This window comes from Lichenostomus cassidix, chromosome 10, assembly GCF_008360975.1.
Source record: "Lichenostomus cassidix isolate B80296 chromosome 10, HeHo_3.0, whole genome shotgun sequence".
Lineage (NCBI taxonomy): Eukaryota > Metazoa > Chordata > Aves > Passeriformes > Meliphagidae > Lichenostomus > Lichenostomus cassidix.
The window spans coordinates 12,408,336-12,427,857 of NC_139491.1; the positions used below are offsets into that span (position 1 = coordinate 12,408,336).

General features: G+C 37.4%; 1 protein-coding gene across 3 annotated transcripts in view; it reads right to left on the minus strand.

Moving 5' to 3' along the window:
* The window catches only part of WDR72 (WD repeat domain 72), a 103,169-nt gene extending 88,467 nt beyond the window's left edge, over positions 1–14,702 (minus strand). Inside the window, exons 1-4 of one of the 3 annotated variants that reach the window (XM_085070674.1) lie at positions 14,209–14,702; positions 6,092–6,253; positions 4,987–5,093; positions 2,051–2,129 (exon numbers count right to left, since the gene is read on the minus strand). In XM_085070674.1, coding sequence (XP_084926800.1) covers positions 2,051–2,129; positions 4,987–5,093; positions 6,092–6,244 — 339 coding nt within the window. In that variant the 5' untranslated portion in view covers positions 6,245–6,253; positions 14,209–14,702. Of the gene's footprint in view, positions 1–2,050; positions 2,130–4,986; positions 5,094–6,091; positions 6,254–14,208 lie in introns of those variants that run through there. The other 2 variants (XM_085070673.1, XM_085070676.1) reach the window with 2 other exon arrangements.
* Between the last annotated feature and the right edge of the window lie 4,820 nt (positions 14,703–19,522).

The following is a 19,522-nucleotide window of genomic DNA, read 5'->3' on the forward strand; positions in this document are numbered from 1 at the left end:
AGGGAACAATCATGTAGTCAGATAAAAATATCAGCCAACCCAAAAAAACTGCACCTCATTTACAAATTTTCTGCACAGTTTTTCTTACATAATTCTCACTTTTTCAGTTAACTAACTGAAGTGTGAAAACAAAAGAATTAGAAATAACTGGAAGTAGGATAAACAGTACTACAGATAATAAACAGACACAGAAAGGCTTAGAATTTGCAATTACTGTTACCATTAAATTAGGCTTGAAATAGAGGATTTTTATAGCCAGTTATTCCTCTGAGAAAATTCCACACTGGTTAAGATCCACAAATGTTTAAGTGCTGACCTTGGTGTTCAATTTCATTTCAAATGGCAAATATTCAGTTTGCACTACTTGACATCTGCCATTCATAGCTAAATCATCTACGCTGAACAAAAGGAACCTACTAGAGCAGATAGGTTAGTAGTTCAATTAAAACCAAACATTAAGTACAGCAAAAGCAACCATTCCCCATGGAACAGGAAAAAACCTACATCAAAACACACACACAGAAAACCACAATTTATTATAACTATCTGAAGGCTGCATTTTAAGAAGAGTTTCCCCTCCTAGCAACATCTTCTCTTTTTCCTAAGAGGGTTTTCCTTTTAGATGTTCCTATTTTCCTTTAGCTATCATGCCCAAGTTAAACAAAAATAATATTAGCCACAACTAGGTTTAGCTCACTTCTAATAGAGATGAAGCACCTATTTTCTACAAATATTTGCTACACCTCCTTGAAGGGTAAGAATGAATACTCTGCCTCTGATCTCCACAAAAAATGTACAGATTGTCAGCTAATCAGCTAGGCCAGATTTGCGTACTTCCCTGCATAACTTGTCTGTAACTTCATCTATTAAAATCTAATTAAGCATTAGAATAAAGCAGGTCATAGTGCACCTCTAATAAATTATAATTTAGCTATTGTTTTGTTTGGGAATATACATTCATTTAAGGAAAATATATGCTTTAAAAATATGCACAAATAAAAGTGTAGAAAAATTTAATTTATGTTTTTATAAACACACATATATGAAAAAAGTATATAATTAAGTAGTTTATCTTTAATTTTTGTTGGCAATTTATCCTAGCTTTTTCCTCTTCCCTTTACAATTAAAAACTCTGTTTGAACTCCTCATATGAACCAAAGCAGTTTCAAGAAAAACATTTTCTTCTGGAAGCCTTGATAATTTTGGATTCTGAATTGGTTGTACTTTGGAGTTGCAGATTTCCCTCACTTGAAACCTTAGTTCCACCCTAGACTTCCTCACTGAAGAAAAGCAGCATTTTAATTAACATAGGAGCCCTGAGCTTCTCTACTGACCTATCCAGAAACAAGCCATGTCCTGGAATCAAACCCATGCATGTTGGGCTCCTCAGTCTTACTGACCTGTATTTCAAACACACCCACACTCCAAAATCTGGATACTTATTTTGCCTGGATACAGTTTCAACCAGATACCTCTGAGTGTCTGAAGCAATATTGAAACTACGTCGCAAATAGGGGATCTGTCCTAACTATCTGCAATGAACGAAAGTGTACTTTTGAAAAAGGGGTGAAGAGCAGTCTTTTGGAAGTCAGGAGTTAAGCACCAAAACCCATCAAAAGTTTAAAAATAAGTCTTTCAGCAGATTGTCTCACAATGTTTGGCTAGATTAGTAGTACTTTTAAAGTATCATGAAAAAGCCAACATTAAACTTGAAGCTTCCATGCAAATTTTAACAGAAGACAAGAGCAAAGATTAAGACCATTTCACTAGGCTACCTGATACACAAACAGTAAGTTAATCAATACTGCATTTCAAATATTTGCAGCTTAAAAGTATTCAGTCTGATTTGATTAAGGAATTCAGAGGAACATAAAAGGCTCAATTTCTTAGAAGAAAAAAGAAAATAAAAAAAACCCCTACTTATATTGTGACAGGGTTTTTTCTCCTATATTACAAGCTATATATTTAAAACTGATTCTGAAAAATATCATGTTACTAAAGCAAAACTCATGTAATGAACAGAGATCCCATGGAAAGTTGCTATACTTACATGGATTGCTGTATGCCTATAAGGAAGCTTTGCGTTCTCAATGCACTGTCCACTAGTGACATTCCAAACACACATCTCCCTGCCAAAGATAACTTCATATTATTCTCTGTCATTTCCACTCAATTGGCTGGAATAATTTTGTCCCACCAAGTTTTTTTTTTTTTTTAGTGCTGTATTTAAGTGCAGTCTGGTCATTTATAAAGCTTTTTGTTACAGATTGCTGGGTAAGAAAATGTAGTCGTTAGCAGGGGATGACATACAGTATCTGTTTCTTTTTGTTTTGGTAATTACACCCTGCTGCCTTGCAACCAACCTGACTTTAAGACCAACTCTGGTCTACAACAAATTGCAGGTATACTGCCACTACAGCTCGTCAACATGTCACTGTAACTATCTGTCACTGGAACTACATCCTCCTGAAAATGATTCATTTCACTGAACTTAAACCACACGTTTTGAAAAGCATTATGCATCTTCTCCCACATCAGACTTCAGTTTTTGAGAGGAACAACTTTTGTTAAGAAGAAACAGTGCCATCATGAGGCCGTCCAGGAAATCAGCTCCCAATACAGTCAACAGCCTGAGCACCTGTGCAACACCAGAGCTACTCTCGGGTACATTTAAGGTTGTTGCTTAAGACAGACACTTTACCACATCTTTCTTATCTACACAGTATTCACCATGAGGGGGACTGGAGTACAAAAGACACAAACAAATTAGATGTTGTAAATGAGGTTGTTTGAAATATCATAGCTCAGCAACTGAATGTTAAACTTTGATGATTTTATATTTTATTTAAACAAATATTACTTCACAGTCGAAACATTCATGTCACGATTTCTGACATTACATTGTAAAAGACATTTTGTGCATGCAGACTTAAAGAAAATATTGGGGAGAGTATTTTATTATATCAGAAATACTATGTAGTGATTTACATTTTAATCTACCTACTTTGCCACTTTACATTCATCTCAAAATATTACTAAATTTTTTCAGCTGAGCAATAGCACTATCAAAGTTGGTAGACCCAAAGTCAGAACTTAAGCAGAATGTTTACACTTGTTAAAATTTTCAGGGCAATGATTTTCTCCTTGCTTATATCAGAACTTTACTACTTTAGCTACATTATTGTGATACATACATAGATACAAACATGCACAAATGAGACCAGAATGTCAGAATGTAATTTCAGCTTCTGGATGATGTATTCAATTTACTGTGTGTACAAATAAGGAGTGAGCAATATCACACACTGCATATAGCATATGCTGTAGGACAGGTTTATCAGTGACATCATAGGACATCAGTGAGAACTTCTGAATCATTGGAGATTCATTTATAGACTTCCATATTAAAAGTACAAAAATAATATTCAATGAAAATAGCAGAAGTGAATTATTCGCAAGTCAGATAACACAGTTTGGCAAACCCTCCATCTCCTGAAGACAAGGCTTCCTATTTGTAATTATCTCCACTTCATGTTGCAACCTTCTAGGGATTTGCGATGGATGCTTTACCCACACAGAAGAGAAGTCAGCACTAATTTGGTAAAAGTGAACACTTAAAGGGGCCAGAAGACAATTCAATCCTACCTCTACATGTTCCAAACAAGTCTAAGTATCCCTTCAGAGGTAGAATTTTTATGATGTGAACTTCTCTGTATGGTCTATCTACAGCAAAATCCTAATTTGTTTCTTAACACTTTCCACCCCAGGTTTTTTGGAAATAGAGTATCTTTGCTTCCAGTATGATCTGGAAGCAGTACTGCACTTACAGAACTTAGAACTGTGATGGAAAACAGCCTCATCTCAGAACTGTAGAGCCAAACTGTAGATGGGCAATACAAAACTGGTTGTGTAGATTTCTCACCCTCTCTTCACACAACAAATAGTACTGTTTACGATTAGGTGTCCAGTGAGGCAGTCTCATCTTGTAAGACTAAGAAACCTGAAATAGGGTTTTTTTGCAGGTTATCCCTTTCTTGTATACTCATGATTCAATGAGAAAATCAGACAGGGATCCTAGGAGCTGGAAAGGATAAATAAGATACTCAGAGAGAAAGTAGCAGCCTTAAGGTGCTGTAAGGTATATCTTGAAGGACAATTGACAGCAGCTCTTCCATGGAAAGACATTTTAACAGAGATTTAACTCTGTTAATGTCCTGGTAATTAGAAGAGATGAACCCAAAAATAAGAGGGGAATATAATTAAGCAGCAAGAAAAAATTACTTAAGGAAGTAAGAAGCTAGCCCTAACTATTTTCAACAGATGAAATCCTAAAAAGATGGACTTCAGATCTCAGCTGAAAAGATTATCAAATATTTTTGAGTGTAACCTAGCAGACCTGTAGAAATTAGTCGGACTCAAGTGACAGGCTATGTCAAACACATAGCAGAAAAGCTGCAAGATCAGGACCCTCTAAAAGGATATTCTCCAAAACAGCACACCAGATTTAAAGACAAGCAAGGAACATATATGCCTTTAATTCAAGGGCAGTCTGTGTTTCCATATGTACTGAGTGAGGAGCTATAAACCAGATCAGAGTACATTAGCCTCTTTTACTGGTTTAGTTCTCAAGACTGAGTTCAGGCAGAAACAGAGAAAAACACCATGATATTCAAATGCTGTTGAACTTGCTGATGCCCGCCAATAATCCAGTAATTTCCTTTTGAATAGGGACTATCTGATCCCTCTGAATAATTTCATTTTTCTGTCTAGTAACTGGATACGACAATCTGCCAAACCATTCTGTTGTTCATGGGATGAGCTCTTAGATGGACTACTGTATATTAACAATGTAGTCACTATCCTAAGTGCTATCATTTTAATATCATGGAAGTGGATTGAAACAGTTCTGCAAATGCATAATCTGACCTACATTTGACATACATCTCATGATTTAAGAAATGAATAATTTAATATTCAGTTACCTACCCATTTTCAGTAGCACTTACTACATATGGCTGTTTCTCAAATTCTCTTGCTTTTGCCAAGCAAGTTACAGAAGCAGTATGGCCAAAGAGAATTTCTTTAGATGAAATCTAGGAGAATAATATAATGATTTATCTTAAACAATTTCTGTATAAACTAAGGATATCTAAAAGCAAGAGAATATTACTTGTAAATATATCAAAATGTCAACCTGCTTTATATTCCTATGTTTTTCAGTCATGCAGATGTGGATGAATTATGCAGTTTGCATAAGGTTCAGTTTTAGTATTCACTGCAGTCTAAAACTTGCATCTTCTGAAGAATGTATGGAACATCAAATACTACAAAACAGGAAATGTGATGAACATCTCTGGCCTTCACCTCACAGCATGCATCAAAAGTGGCACAGTGAAGTAGAAGCTGATAAAGCAAAACTCTTAAGCATGTGTTTCACACCACATGTATAAATAACCTCTCTGGTTATTATCACTGCATGCAAAGGTCTAAATTGGAAAAGGTAGCCTCATAAAAGCGCAAACATTCAGGCTATATTTGAGTACAAATGGAGCAAATAAATATAAAATAGAACCACTGTTCTATGAACACAATAAAAAAAACAGGAACTGTTTTGACTCTGCTCCATTCTCAGGAAAATAAATATGAAATAATAAAAGCAATAATTTGCATCTTAATTACATCAAAAATAAAAGTTTCATCTGGCTGCTTCCATCTTGATAAACAGCTCTGGTTTTATAAATAGATACTTTTTCCTTAAATGGCAGGTCACGCTCAGCAATTGGTTTACAAAAGAAAAAAACTTCACAAGATAGGAATAATGACAATTGTATATATTTACTTGCTGTCGTTACTCAGAGCACAGAGTCTCAAATTATAATCCACAGGTCATGCTAATCCATGAATAATTCTCCGAAGTCTGCAAATAACAGGTTGCTCATATAGGTATTTCACTTTCTGCTTCATGAATTTCTTATAACAAATAGCACAGCATCTTTAAAAATCCATCTAAGTGCAAGTCTAGATAATCCTATTGTCAATAATAAAAGACAAAACTCCAGTTTTGGCAAACTGTAGCACAGTGGACACAAACCTTCAAGTCTGATGAAAGATCCCAGAGACATATTTGCCCTTCTTGGCTTCCTGTAACTATAGTCTGCTGGTCATCTGTAATCATAACAGCAGTGATGCTGTGAGAGGGAGCTGTTCTCCCCCACACGGCCACAGCCGGTACCAGTGTCTTCATGGTTAACACCTGAAAACAGAAACAAGTCATGATGATCCTAAGTAAGATTAAATGCAAGAAATAATAATCTAAAAAAGGAGGAATTTAATCAACATCTAAAAAGGGAAGCTATAAAATATTGCTGTAAGAAGTTGACAAGGCATTGAAATATTTTCTTGAGGTGGCCAACATCACACCAACATCTTCAAGGTCCAGTACTACCAGAATATTGAAACAGCAGCAGAGTTGTGTGCTGCCTCACACAGCCTGGCTTAGCTCTGATGGGCCTGTGTTGTTCTCCCTAAATTGGGCTGGTGGAGTACACTGTGACTCCCCTGCTCCCTCCCACCAGCAGTGCTGCTCATTGGCAGCAGCAGCAGCCAACTGCTGGAGCAGAGATGATGCAAGAGCAGGATGTCAAAGACTCTGTGATTCCTGGGAGGATAAGGCAAGAGAGATAATATTGCCAAAAGGAGAGAACTGGTAGTGGGTCAAGGAGGAAGAGAAAAAGGCACTTCCTAGAGACAAGAACCAGAATAAAGGTGGAGGCAGAGATGCAAGCTGAGAAACAGAATAAACAGATTCTCTCTGTTGCTCAAGACATGAGTTCCTTACCCAAAAATATTTATCATCTAATAGATTTGTCCCTGCTGCAAAAAAATGATTTAATGGAGTTGTCCATTTGACTGAGGGCAGTTTTGACTCCCACCAGCTGGGCAATGGACAGACAGCTGACAGATTGAGCAATGTCAAAAATGTTTGTATATGTCTACATATTATGTCAACATGTCATTCCCATGAGTCAGTGAACAAGAAGAAACAGATTTAAAGCTGCTTCAGATTCGCCTTAGACATTGTCTGAGGTCACTTAAATAAACAAGTATTTTAATTGTTCTTGTCAAAAGTATTGTATGTCACCTTTTTTTAATCCAGACAGCAATAATACAACTGAAGACATACTTCAGAGCAAGCCACTAAGCAAAATTCACCTTTCAGGGAAGGTGCACTCCTATATGCCCTGGAGAAAGAAGAGGCACCAGAGCTTTTTGCACATCCTTGGGAAAGAAGTTCAAAATGAAACAAGATGCTACAGCAGTGCAACTGGGAGAACTCAGTCAAAAAAAAACATGACAGTAAAGCAGAAATTTTGTGAGGAACTAGGCAGAACAAAATGCATGGCAGCCACTAACAATGAGTCAAAGTAATATAGGACTGGTGAGAAGTGACACAAAGAGCATTGCCTGTGATAATTCAGAAAAGACCATAGGACAGAAATGGAGTACAGAAGCAGCCTTTTAAGTTATGCTTAAAGAAGCTGTAACCCAGCACAAGAGCAGCTGAAAGCAGGGACACAGACAAGAGGTATCTTCATGACCACTGCTAAAAGCGAGAAGTGACACAGAACTAAAGAAATGGTCGTGCTTCCTAGCAAGAAAATGAGATCAAGGACTCAGCTACTGAGAAAAAAGGTTGAAAAGACTGGTATGGCAGACTATCGAGGTCCTGCCATACAACCACAGACAGAATGCTGAGGGCAGAAGAAAAAGAATCTAAGAAAAACTGAGGTCATGAGTTTATCAGGGTAAATCCCATTCAGTTTCATTTTAAAGCTCTTTGCGAATATATAAAAAAATACTGGGATATGTTATTGTTCCCAGCATTAGAATGTGACTTTTCTAAAACTTTTTAAAAAAAATCACTAGTCATATGAAGTACTATGGTTACTGGTGAACACCAAAATCCTTTTCTCTTGCACTTTATGCCCTGGAACAAAAGCTGTTCTAGACAATCTTTAATGTTATGTTTTTAGTTATCAGATAAGCTAAAATAGGTTGTCATTTTCACAGGGCTTGTGTAGGGATGGCTGCCGAAAGAGTTTGATCAGGCAAATGCTACACCTTTAGAATGCATTTGCTTGCATATTGTGTAGTCTTTTATACTTGTACCATGCAAGTGTTCAATTAGTATAAAACATCATAAGGAAGCAGAATTCATGTTTGCACTGCATTGAATATTGAATATTAAGTCATAAATTATATTTTCTTTTAAGGGAAGCATAGAATCAAGATCAATATTCTTAGCCAAAGACCTACTGCTGAGCAAGTGATGAGTAACAGAGAACTCCAACAACAGATGTGAAAAAGAAAACTGATAAAATTTGCTAATGTGTAAATGATCTATCAGCAGACCTTTTAGTTACTCATGAGTAACATGAACAAAAAGCTACTGCTACTGTCAAAACACAGGTTGTAAGAGAATTAATTAAAACAAATATTAAAAGCATATTTTGTATGCCTTCCTGTACATTATGACAGAAGCCCATGAAGGAAAGCTGAAAGTTCATGAATTGTCATATTAATGCAACAGTGCTTCAGTTTTTTCTCCACTTGCTTCTTGGTTAACTTTTCTTTTGGATTAAGATATTTTGAGGCACAACCAGTTTGAATGAAATCTTTGCTTCTTAGCATAGCATGACTTCACTAGAAATACAGCATATCCACATGCCCACATTTTGTCTGACAATACTTAATCAAATTTTTTAGTGATACTGATGGCACCTAAAGCAAACTTTTTTGAAATAAAGTCAGATATTTATCAGACTGTTTCTTTTTAAAAGGTAAAAGCTGTTTTCACAAAGTCAAATATTGCCCAAGGCATATCTGAGCTGCATGTAGCTTATCAGCACGTGTCAAATTCCTCCAGCTCTGCCCACTCAAGCATGTCTGATTTGCAGTGTTAACCCATAATTCAACTTGAAATCACGTTTCTTGGTCCTACTGCCCATTTCTCCCTGCTTACAGCCTAATAAGCTTATTTGTCCTGCTCTTATAACCACACTACCAAAGAGTGCTCTTTCATTACTGAAAGTTCTCTATTTTTAGTTAAAACCATATCCGCCTACCTCACCACCGACTCGTTACATCTCTAGCATTCTCTCTAGTTCTTTGAATGATTTTTCACTCCAAACAAACTTCTGTTTCACACCACAAACTTCTGTTAACTTGGAAAATTGTCCAAATTTGCACCACTTCAAGGACTTTGGTTGTACTACTTTAGTTACTTTGGACCATTTGTGTAGTATTAAAGCTTAATTTGGAAAGTTAAGTACACCACCTCTTATTCTACAGGAGCCATGAGATATTTAAAAGTCTAATCAAAAGCTTTAAGAGGCCAGAAAGCCAAAGGTCTGACCTTGAATGCCTTACTATGCACATATTTATGCAAGGTCTTTTCCTCATCACTCAGCTTTTTTGACTAGGACTGGTCAAGAACTGAAGAGAATGAAAAAGATCAGATTATGCCACAAAGAAACAGTGCCATCATAACTTAACATATGCTTTCCCTATAGATACCAAGTATATCTTGACTTCGCCTCCTCTACTGACCTTAAAACAAAATGAAAAAATTGTTAGCTTCTCTATTAGGCTCATCTCAGACCTTCCAATCACTGCTACATAATTACTGCTTAACCCCAGGCACTCATCTCTTCCCTCTGGTGCATTTTCTCAAAATAAAAATTATAATCCTAAACTCAGTGTCTTGGGAACATAAGGGGTTACAACAGAACAGTGGCTTTGGTCTCAGCAGCACACACACCCAATGCACTCACAGTGATCTGAAGTGAAAAATCTGGGTTCTGGCTTGCCAACACAGAAGACTGTGACACACATTCCCTATTGGTCCTTGCATTTCCAGTGTTTGCTCAACAGCCTAAAGGAAGCTTTATGTTTGAAACATCCTCAGTGTTAAACTATTAGCTACTGTTGTAAGAATGACATTTCTCGATAAAGAAAATATATACCCTGATCTTTCAATGAATTCAGAAATGACATTTCATGCAAGGTCCTTAAAATTAGGAGCTGAACTCTCCCCAGGGACCTAATCTCAAACAGTTCACCTTATAAACCTGGTTGTGACAGAAATTTTTTTTTCATCACTACAACCCAGAAAAAAACCTACCAAATACAAATTCATAGTTTATTTACAGAAGGAGAAAGACTTCTTTCAACAAAATATCACTTTACAGGTAACAGTCAACCTGTCAAAACAACATTTTTCAATTTATAGGCATACTTATGTCATGTTTCCTACACATTCCACACTGTCAATAGGTCACTTTCTTTAAAGTCCATTGAAATGTCTGGCAATCAATGCAGGCACAAAACAAAAATATTCAGAAATTTGCCTACAGTCCTAAAAATATTAAGGTATCAGCAGAATTTAAATGTTTGCATTGGATTCAACAAGTTCCTCCCATGCACACCCCTTTATACTCATCCTTGTAGTAAAGGAAGCATTAGGAATTAAAATTTAGGCAAAGCCTGATAGGTTTTCATGACCAATTACTAAAGTTTTTGTATTTCTAATCTATCTCATTCTCCCGCTCCTGTCTGTTCTTTGGTCTTATCCGACATATCCTCTGACTTTCAACATGAGAAAAAGTTCAATTGATATTGGTTTTACTCTTAGTAAAAAGAATTATTTTTCTTAAAAGTAGCTTTGCAGTGTATTTGCCCATTCTATACTGCTTTCACAACTTTCTCAATTTATTTTATCATGTAAATAAATTTTATCATGTAAATATTAACCTCTCCTTAATGATGTTGTGTAATATCTCCGGTAATCCAGTTTAAGATGTGATTGGACTTCCCTCAAGACCTGTTGGGCTACACCCTAAAGGGCCAGAGTCACTGCTGAGTGACACCCACATCTCCCCAGGGAGGGCAATGTCCTGCTCCTGCAGTCCAAGGGAGCAAGGCACTGGGACCAGGAATCGATACAACCCATTTTAACTAGCAAGAAGCACCTGGTAATACCTTGTTTGTATTTCTTGAACGAGTGACACAAGAAACACTTATTTCATTCCACACAATAATTCACCACAATCAGAAGGAGCACAGTAAGGGCAACACCATCTCCCAGCTGCTGATTACATCAAAGGTTTGCAGCACAAATTCAATTTTATGATGTTAATCTCAACCTGCCACTCAGAAATTTTCTCTGAGGGATATGATTTTTTTTCTCTGGATTTCATTTTAAGAATGATTTTCTTCTTCTACAATCAATAAAGATATGCTTTCATCAAAAGACTCTATCTTGGCAGAATTCAATTGGCCGTCTCAAAACCTTCTGGTGACACAATATTAATTAAGATAGTTTATGTTGCACCTAAGCTGGAAAATGGGGCAGTGAAAACATAGCAACTCAACATTTGTGCTTTTCACACTGTCACAAGGCACAGTAAAATAATCGTCACTTCCTTGAAGTCCCTTTTTTATCTCATAAACTGTTACATTATATTAAGCTCCCTAGAAAAATATCACAACATGCTTTTTTGCTAAGTAGATAAATCAAAAATGTGTCCAAAAATAGAGACTTCCGCTTTCTTCAACTGTCATTAAAGGCTTCAACAACATGGTAGCATGTTAGACAACAATTAATACATGTGAGATAGCAAACTTGGTTTTAAATCACATGTATCAAGAACATAAATCAAGTTTATTCCAAAAAAAATACATTATGCAAGTGTGTGTGTGTGTAGCCATAAAAGACATTTTCTCTAAAGAAAAAAAAAGAAATCACATTTACTTTTACTGTCTGGAATATGGTGTCTGAATGTCCTATGGACCACAAGAATGGATAACACCAGGAAATGAAACCCTGCTGAGGCACTATGCAGAACCACATGCATGCAACTTATTTCTCACTTCCAAGGCTTCAAGCGTAGAAAAATGGATCACTAGGTCATGTCCAGTGGAGTTACTCATGTACAAATGGTGAAATACTTTGCTGCAGCAGAGCTTCCATCAGGTTTCAGGACATTCACACATCAATTCCTACAGGAAAGCATGTGACAGAAAGGGCCATCAGGTTCTGCAGAATGTAAGCTGTGATTTCAATGAAACACAGAGACACAATTTACCCTCAGTTTTATATACATTCAGTCACGCCTGGGTTTACTGAAAGTAACAGTTTTCCATGCAAGAAAGTGCTCCATCCTTATGCTACTAAAGGAACAGCTCCTTACATTTCCTTAACTATAAATTGTTTTCTGAGCAGAAGCACATTTATGTCTTTTAAAGAGTCAGTGATCTCAACATAATCCCATATGAATCACAGGAGCTGCTAAGATAGTGTCATCTCCAAGTTTATGGCCTTCAGAACTTGGCAAGTGTAGAGAGTAATGAACTTGGAGTCTGTGTCAGGACATCCCATAGATGTAAGCAAATTCACTTCTACTTTACAAGAGCTTTGACTGACCTTCAATTTTATGAAATATCACAAATTCTAGCATGGTCTAGCCATAATTACAGAATTTGTTCTTATTTACACTGCTTTAACACAAAAAACATACAATCTGGTAAAGTCAAAGCACATGAAAGCTAAAAGCAAAATTTACAAGGATCTCAAACTGACAGGCAAGCATTAAGAATCAAAGCTCTAAGTCAATAATTTTGTCTTACTCAAGTGACCTTGACTTCATTTAAGACAAAAAACTTTGCTGACCAGAGAGATTATGTTTTTGGTTCAGCTACACTGTACTCTGGGATGTTTAAATAACAAACAAAATTGGAATCAGATGGTGAAAATAAAACAACTAGAACATTTCACCAGCCCTTGTTTTTTGGATTTTCATGTAATAATCATTAATTAGTGGTGTAAGCAATTGCATCACAATGAGGATTTCTAAAGTCTGCCAAGAAGAACTACCTATTTTTCAATTTTACTTTTTGAATAATCTCAATTAACAAACAGACCTCTCTGCACTGTTCTTTGCTACAGGGCATGCAGCTGTTTAGTGTAAACAGCTCTGAATGATTTGTTATATACACAGTCTAACATGCTTAAGTAAAAAGATACTGTTTATTATGAAGCAGGATCGAAGTCTAAACTTATTCAAAGCATTACAATGCATGGATTGCAGTTTTCATCACAGTGAACTTAAAATTCTAGCACTGAAAAGTTTTTAATGAGAAAAACCTGATATTGTCATGTAATCAATCCTACTGACACAAACCTTTTAAGCAGACCTACCTCACCACAACCATTTTTGTGATGAGGTATCCCAAAAAGACCATAACTCTGTACTAGTGACATCACCAACACATTAAAATTTCGTGATATATTCAGAAAACTACTACTCTTCAAAGCACCAACTAGAAAAGCAATCATGACAGAAATGCCCCAACTCTAAATGAGCCATCCTAATTAATTTCATAAATTAGCAAGTCTCAAAAATTCTGCACCCTCTAACCAGAGGTATTTGCATGAGAAAATGGGACCGCTGTGGAAAAAAAAAAAAATTAAAAAATTATTTGTACTCTAATGCTTGGCACCTACTCAGTAAGGAAAACCCAATAACGAATCACCAAAATAGCACAAAAGCAATTTCCCACTTTAAGGAGCTAATATTTGGCACTCCATGTGTTCTCACATTGCTAGTTTTCTCCAAGAAATTCAGCGAACAGATACCTGCCAAGGCAATGGAATCTGCGTAACTCACAAAACTACCTTGAAAACAGAAGTAACAGACATGGAACACCACACTCCAGAGGTGAAAGTTACAAAGCTGATGCCAAACAAAACCGACCAGAAACAGACGAGATTTGCCCAAATAACAAAGAATAAAAACCGCAGCACTTGAAAAGGCTTCGCTCCCACCAGAAGAGCTCTGGGAAACCCAGTATTAGCAAACCTGACCTGAGGAAGCGGAGCCTTAAGGCCACACAGGGCATCTCCGGCAGGATGAGGGGCTCAGGGGCAGCTGACCAAGGAGCAAAGCAGGGGGCTGAGGGGCAGCTGCCCAGGCAGGAAAGCAGGGGGCTGAGGGGCAGCTGACCAGGCAGGAAAGCAGGGGGCTGAGGGGCAGCTGACCAGGCAGCAAAGCAAGGGGCTGAGGGGCAGCTGACCAGGCAGGAAAGCAGGGGGCTGAGGGGCAGCTGACCCGGCAGGAAAGCGGGGCGCTGAGGGGTATCTGCCCTTACCTCCAGCGGTTCCCAGGCACTGCGCGGAGGCAGCGAGGGCGCTGAAGGGAAGGAGAGCGAGCGGGCCAGGTTTTATCCCACTGGGGAGCGGCAACACCCGGCACCGGCCGGCTCCAGCTGGCATTTCCCGGCAGCACGACCGCCTTCAGCCAAGGTGAGCTTCCGCTGAGCGAACGAGGTACCGCGGCCGCTCCTTGGTCCGGCCGCCCGGAGCGAAACGGTGAGAATGAAACACCTCACTGGGCTGGAGAAGAAGTGCGTGGGAAAAAGGCGGGCTGCAGCCGCTCCGCTCCCCTGAGCGCTCCCCTCACGGCCGCAGCCCACCTGCCGCGGGACAGGCACAGCGCTCAGGCGCCCCTCAAAGCTACCCCGCACTGTGATTAAGCACAGGAAACGTGTCCTCTGTGCGCCCTGCCTTAAGTACGGTGAAAAGACCATTTCCTCTGGCAGGAGGCGGGTGGATTTGCGTGGTTTCTCGCAGGTGTGGGACAGCAGCAGCTGTGGGAGCTCGAGCCTCGTCAGCCCTGAGGTGCCATGAGGGCTGCGGATCGGCGAGGATGCGCCTGGTTAGCTCAGGTGTTTCAGATTGGAAACAATTAATAGACTGCACTGAATGAATACGGTAACAACGCAAAACGCGATGTCTGTTCAGTTGTTCAGTCTTTCTTCTTTGTTCAAAGGTCAGTCCCAGAGAAGTTCAGGTCTGCAGGAGGTTCCTGTGAGGAGCTGGGCTGAACGGGCTGTGCAGTGCACAGGTGAGTTCATCTCAATGCAGAAGTGCTTTGTGACAGTCAGAGCCAAGGCTGCAAACAAAGTCATGAGACTCGTTATATAAAAAAGAAATTATTTTCTTTAAAATCCTGTCTTCCTACATTTGTTTGCCTAAAACCCACAGGTTGGAAGGATATCAAGAGATGTAGCTTCTTTTTTTTTTATTGCCTATGGTTTTCCTATTTTAATATAATAAATGTAGTAGCTAAAGTATGCAATGTTTTTATTATAGTAACATTGAATTTATAACTACACCAAGACTATTTCCCCAAGACATCTGCCTTGATATAAATAGTAATGTTCTCAAATGTGCTAATATAATTACAGTCTGCATCAATAGGCTAATTTTTAAAGGTAAGTGAACACAATAAATAATAACAAAAGCATGTAAAATTTGTAGCATATTAAAACATATTTCTTACAAATTTTTGTATGGCAGTTCTGCAGTTTAGATTTCAAAATATTTTTAATACAATAAAATAAAAAACTTTGAAGGTGAGACTTCTGAAACCACTCCACCCTATGTATCATTCTATGTAGATAAGTTATTTAAGTCCTGAAAATAGACCTTTAATGAAAAGGGTGATTTTTGATTAGTCTGCATCAGGCCGAGTGTAGAACACTGAAACATGGTATCTTAGGTGAAAATTTACAAAGGTACCTCTTTTCTGAGTTTGCTTATGGAGATTTTAGTAATAATCATATTGAAGTCAAAATGAGAAGAGTCAACTTACTTTCAGAACCTTAATACTGTTTTTCTCAGAAAAGGTGAACGCTTGCCCTTTTAAAGTCCATAGTGATAACTGGAACCTCAGCTAAAGTTTTTGTAGTCAAAAAATTCTACCAAGAAAGTGAAATAGTTGTATGAGACCAGGTAACCTAATGGATAAACTAGATATTGCTTGTGCTTTTTGACACTTCATGTGAGCTGCGAATTCTGCCTGTGAACCTAAATAAATTATTTTGACAGGTTCTCCTTAATCATCGATACACGGAGGTTTCCATAACAAAAACCGTCACATACATTTTAGCACAATTTGACACAAAGGGAAGGTCACACCAAAGACCTTAATTGCATCTTATGCCCAGACAGGGTCACAAAACTGTGTGATTTCTATTTTGTCTTTCAGCATGGTATTTGTTGTCTTGGGAAAAAAAAATCACTTCATAAAAGTAGTACACATTATTAATACCATTATAAATATACTTAATGGAATCACAGAGTGGTTTGGGTTGGAAGAGACCCTAAAGACCATCTAGTTCCAAATCCCTGCCATGGGTTAGGACGCTTTCCACTAGACCAGGTTGCTCAGAGCCTCTTTCAGCTGGGCCTTGAATCCTTCCAGGGATGGAGCATCCACAGCTTCTCTGGGCAGCCTCTTCCACTGCTTCACCACCCTCGTAGAAAAGAATTTCTTTCTAATGTCCACTGTAAACCTTGCCCCATTCCCCCTTGTCCTGTCACTACATACCCTTGTCAGAAGTCCCTCTGTAGCTTCTTTCTAGGTCCCCTTCAGGCAATCACTAAAAGACTTTTGCTGAAAATTGTACTGTTCATGTCCCACTGTTCTTTTAAAAATAATGATTTGGTTCTGAAAACAAATGGTATGAGTTTTGATAGCACAAGATTTTTAATATGGCATTGTTGAGGGTTTGGGAACTTTGTTGTAACTTCTCTTAAGAAACTAGAAAGTGAGATTTTGAAGCATGTTTCAAGAGCAGAATTGAGGGTCTTAGTTATAATGCCAAAAAAGGACTTGTGTTGAGTATGAGGATGAACCAATTTTTGTAATCATTACTGTAACTTTTGCGTGTTATTTCTGAAAGTGTTGATATGATGATCAGGTTCACAGAACTGTGAACTATCACTCACCTTTTCCTGTGAAATAATCCCTTACCATGTCCCTTTCTCACTATCCCTGGCATAGCCATCTTGTTATTTCCTTGAGCAAAGAGAATCACTGAATGGTGCTGTTACGCCACTGAGAAATCCCTTATAGGCGATAGCACTAATAAAAAGAGTAATTAGATGAGGTTAAAGATCTGATCCTTTGATTATTTTATTGTGTTCAATATTTTTTTCATGTAAACACTTTAATATTTTTTACATAAGTAAAAATGCACGTTAAGTTAAAAATGTTGTGGCAAAGACAAGATTCACAGAGGAAGATAAAATTGCAAAGATTAGGTATTCTGTATTTCCCTGTTTTGTGGCAATGGTTCTTGGGAAGGGACTGCATTATGGGGAAGTCAGAATGAACAGACTCATCAAACTCATACCCACTGTGATATCAGCTGGGTTTGCATATGAAAACAAGCTAGAAGATTACCTTGGCTCAACTTTTATGAATAACTTGTGATGTTTACAGAACATTCTTGAATTGAAATCCACAGTGAATCAGCATTGGGCAAGGGCAGTCCAGAGATGAGTATGTACATGAAGGAAAAGGGTGGAGAATGGGAACAATGTAGGCATGGAAAAAATCTCTTCTGAAGGAAGTCAGACTTCTTTCCTAAAGTGAATTTTCTGCATCACAGCTACAGGCAGCAATTGCTAAGTTGTACTCCTTGGGCATTGCTTTGATGGGCTGTTTCAGAATGCTTGCATTCTAGTTCTAGTTCTTAATTTTTGCCCTGCACACCACTTCATCTCATTTTATCCAAAGTTAATTATTTGTAACAGAATGGGTAAAATGTACTTTTGTAAAGTGTTTTTCAGATTTTTTTGTTGAAGAACTTTTATTTTGGCTTGGTGAACTAGTGCTAGATTCAGAAATGCAATGTTGCATTGCAGACTTGAGTGTTCATCTACTTGGAAACGCTGTGCAGCCAATTTGCCCATCACTGGTTTATTTTTCCCATCTCTAATTCAGTTAAAAATTACATTTACTTCCATTGTGGAAAGCTTTGACAACTATTAATGAAAAGCACTTCAAAACTTTAAAAAAACCTATGGGAATGTGAAGAACTGGGCCTGTTTCTTATTATCTGGAGTTATATAGGTACATTCTTACTTCTCACAAAAAATAATGTTGGCTCACTATTTTATTAATCATTCAGACCATATAATTTCAGTCTCTGTTGTTACCATCATCCAATAATTAATTTCTCTCGTTTTCTTCTCTTCATCTTCTTTTAAAGATTTTCCTTGTTATCTGAATGGGCTGCAAAGCAATTTCAATAAACTAAAATATTAATCTGGCCTCAGTTAGCAATCAAGGCATGTTTCTGAGATGAATAAGAGCAATTAGTGGTTAACAACATTGTTGACAGATGTCACATACTGAAATGTGAAACAGCATTAGCTTAGATTGCATTACGGGATAGTTGTCAAGTACTGAGAATTTATTGTATTATCTTATGTATAATGTGATGAAATATTGATGAAAAAATGTCACATTTCATGTCAATGGAGCTATTGTTTGGCAAAGATAAGCTATGGGTATGTTCACCATTGGCTGGACTTGTGGAGACCTAAGAATGCTGTTGATTTAATCAGCAAACCTTTATGAGAATAAATGTAATTTCGCAAATTGATGTCCGATAAAAGGGTGAGATACGTCTGTACTTGTTACGCTGTGGAAATAAAGCTGAGCAGTGTTTGGTAATACAGAATTCAACCTCTTAATAATTTTCATATTGGATTTACAAAATTTAGTTTTTGTTTGAGTTTTTCCCCGAAAATAAGTAAAATGTAGACACTAGATCCAACAAAGAGGTAGTTTCACAACGTTATTTATTTTAAAATATGAGTAATAAGTCCGCTTCGGCTTATTTATTGCAATTACCGAGGGCTGTCATACAGCCTTTTGGCCAGGAGAGGGAGCAAAGTGCCAACAGGGAGGAAGGTAAAATCCTATTTACTTCATTCTGCTCGGCATTCAAAACCTGACTTATTCTTGAATTGCACTTTAACGGCATTTGGAGCACGTAGAACTAAACTCCTTGTTGTGTCCTTCTCGGAAACATTTTTCAAGGCTTTTTCCTTGCTATAATTCCTCACTTGACACTTTTGCCTTGCAAGATTATATCTATAAATTTGCTTTATTGTTAATTCTTTGTGTTTCTTCTGAGGCAAAGGTGGAAAGGGGAAAAATGTAAGGGAACTTTTGTAACAAATTTTCCCGGTTTCAAAATTTCTCATAATAAGTATCATGACCACACCTTTTCCAGTGTTCTTGATCCTGTGAAAGACCACATATATTTGTTTATAAGAGTTCCTAGCTTAATACTTTTGTGGGACATGAGAATCCAGGAGAAAGAGATTATCTATTATGTTTTTCTACAGAAATTGGAAATATTTGGATTTCTTGTGGGTATATATTTAATGTGCCTTTAGGGTATAAATTTATTTTTTTTTAAAGAAAAGGCTGAAAAAGCTGAGCTATTATAGATCCTTTAAAAATATTAATTTAGGCACTTACTATGTATTTATTTAACAGATACAGGAAATAAAGATACCGCAGATGTTTTGATTTTCACTACTCTTTCATGGCTTCTCTTGAATGCAAACATTTTAAAGTGAGCTGAAGAGAGGATTACA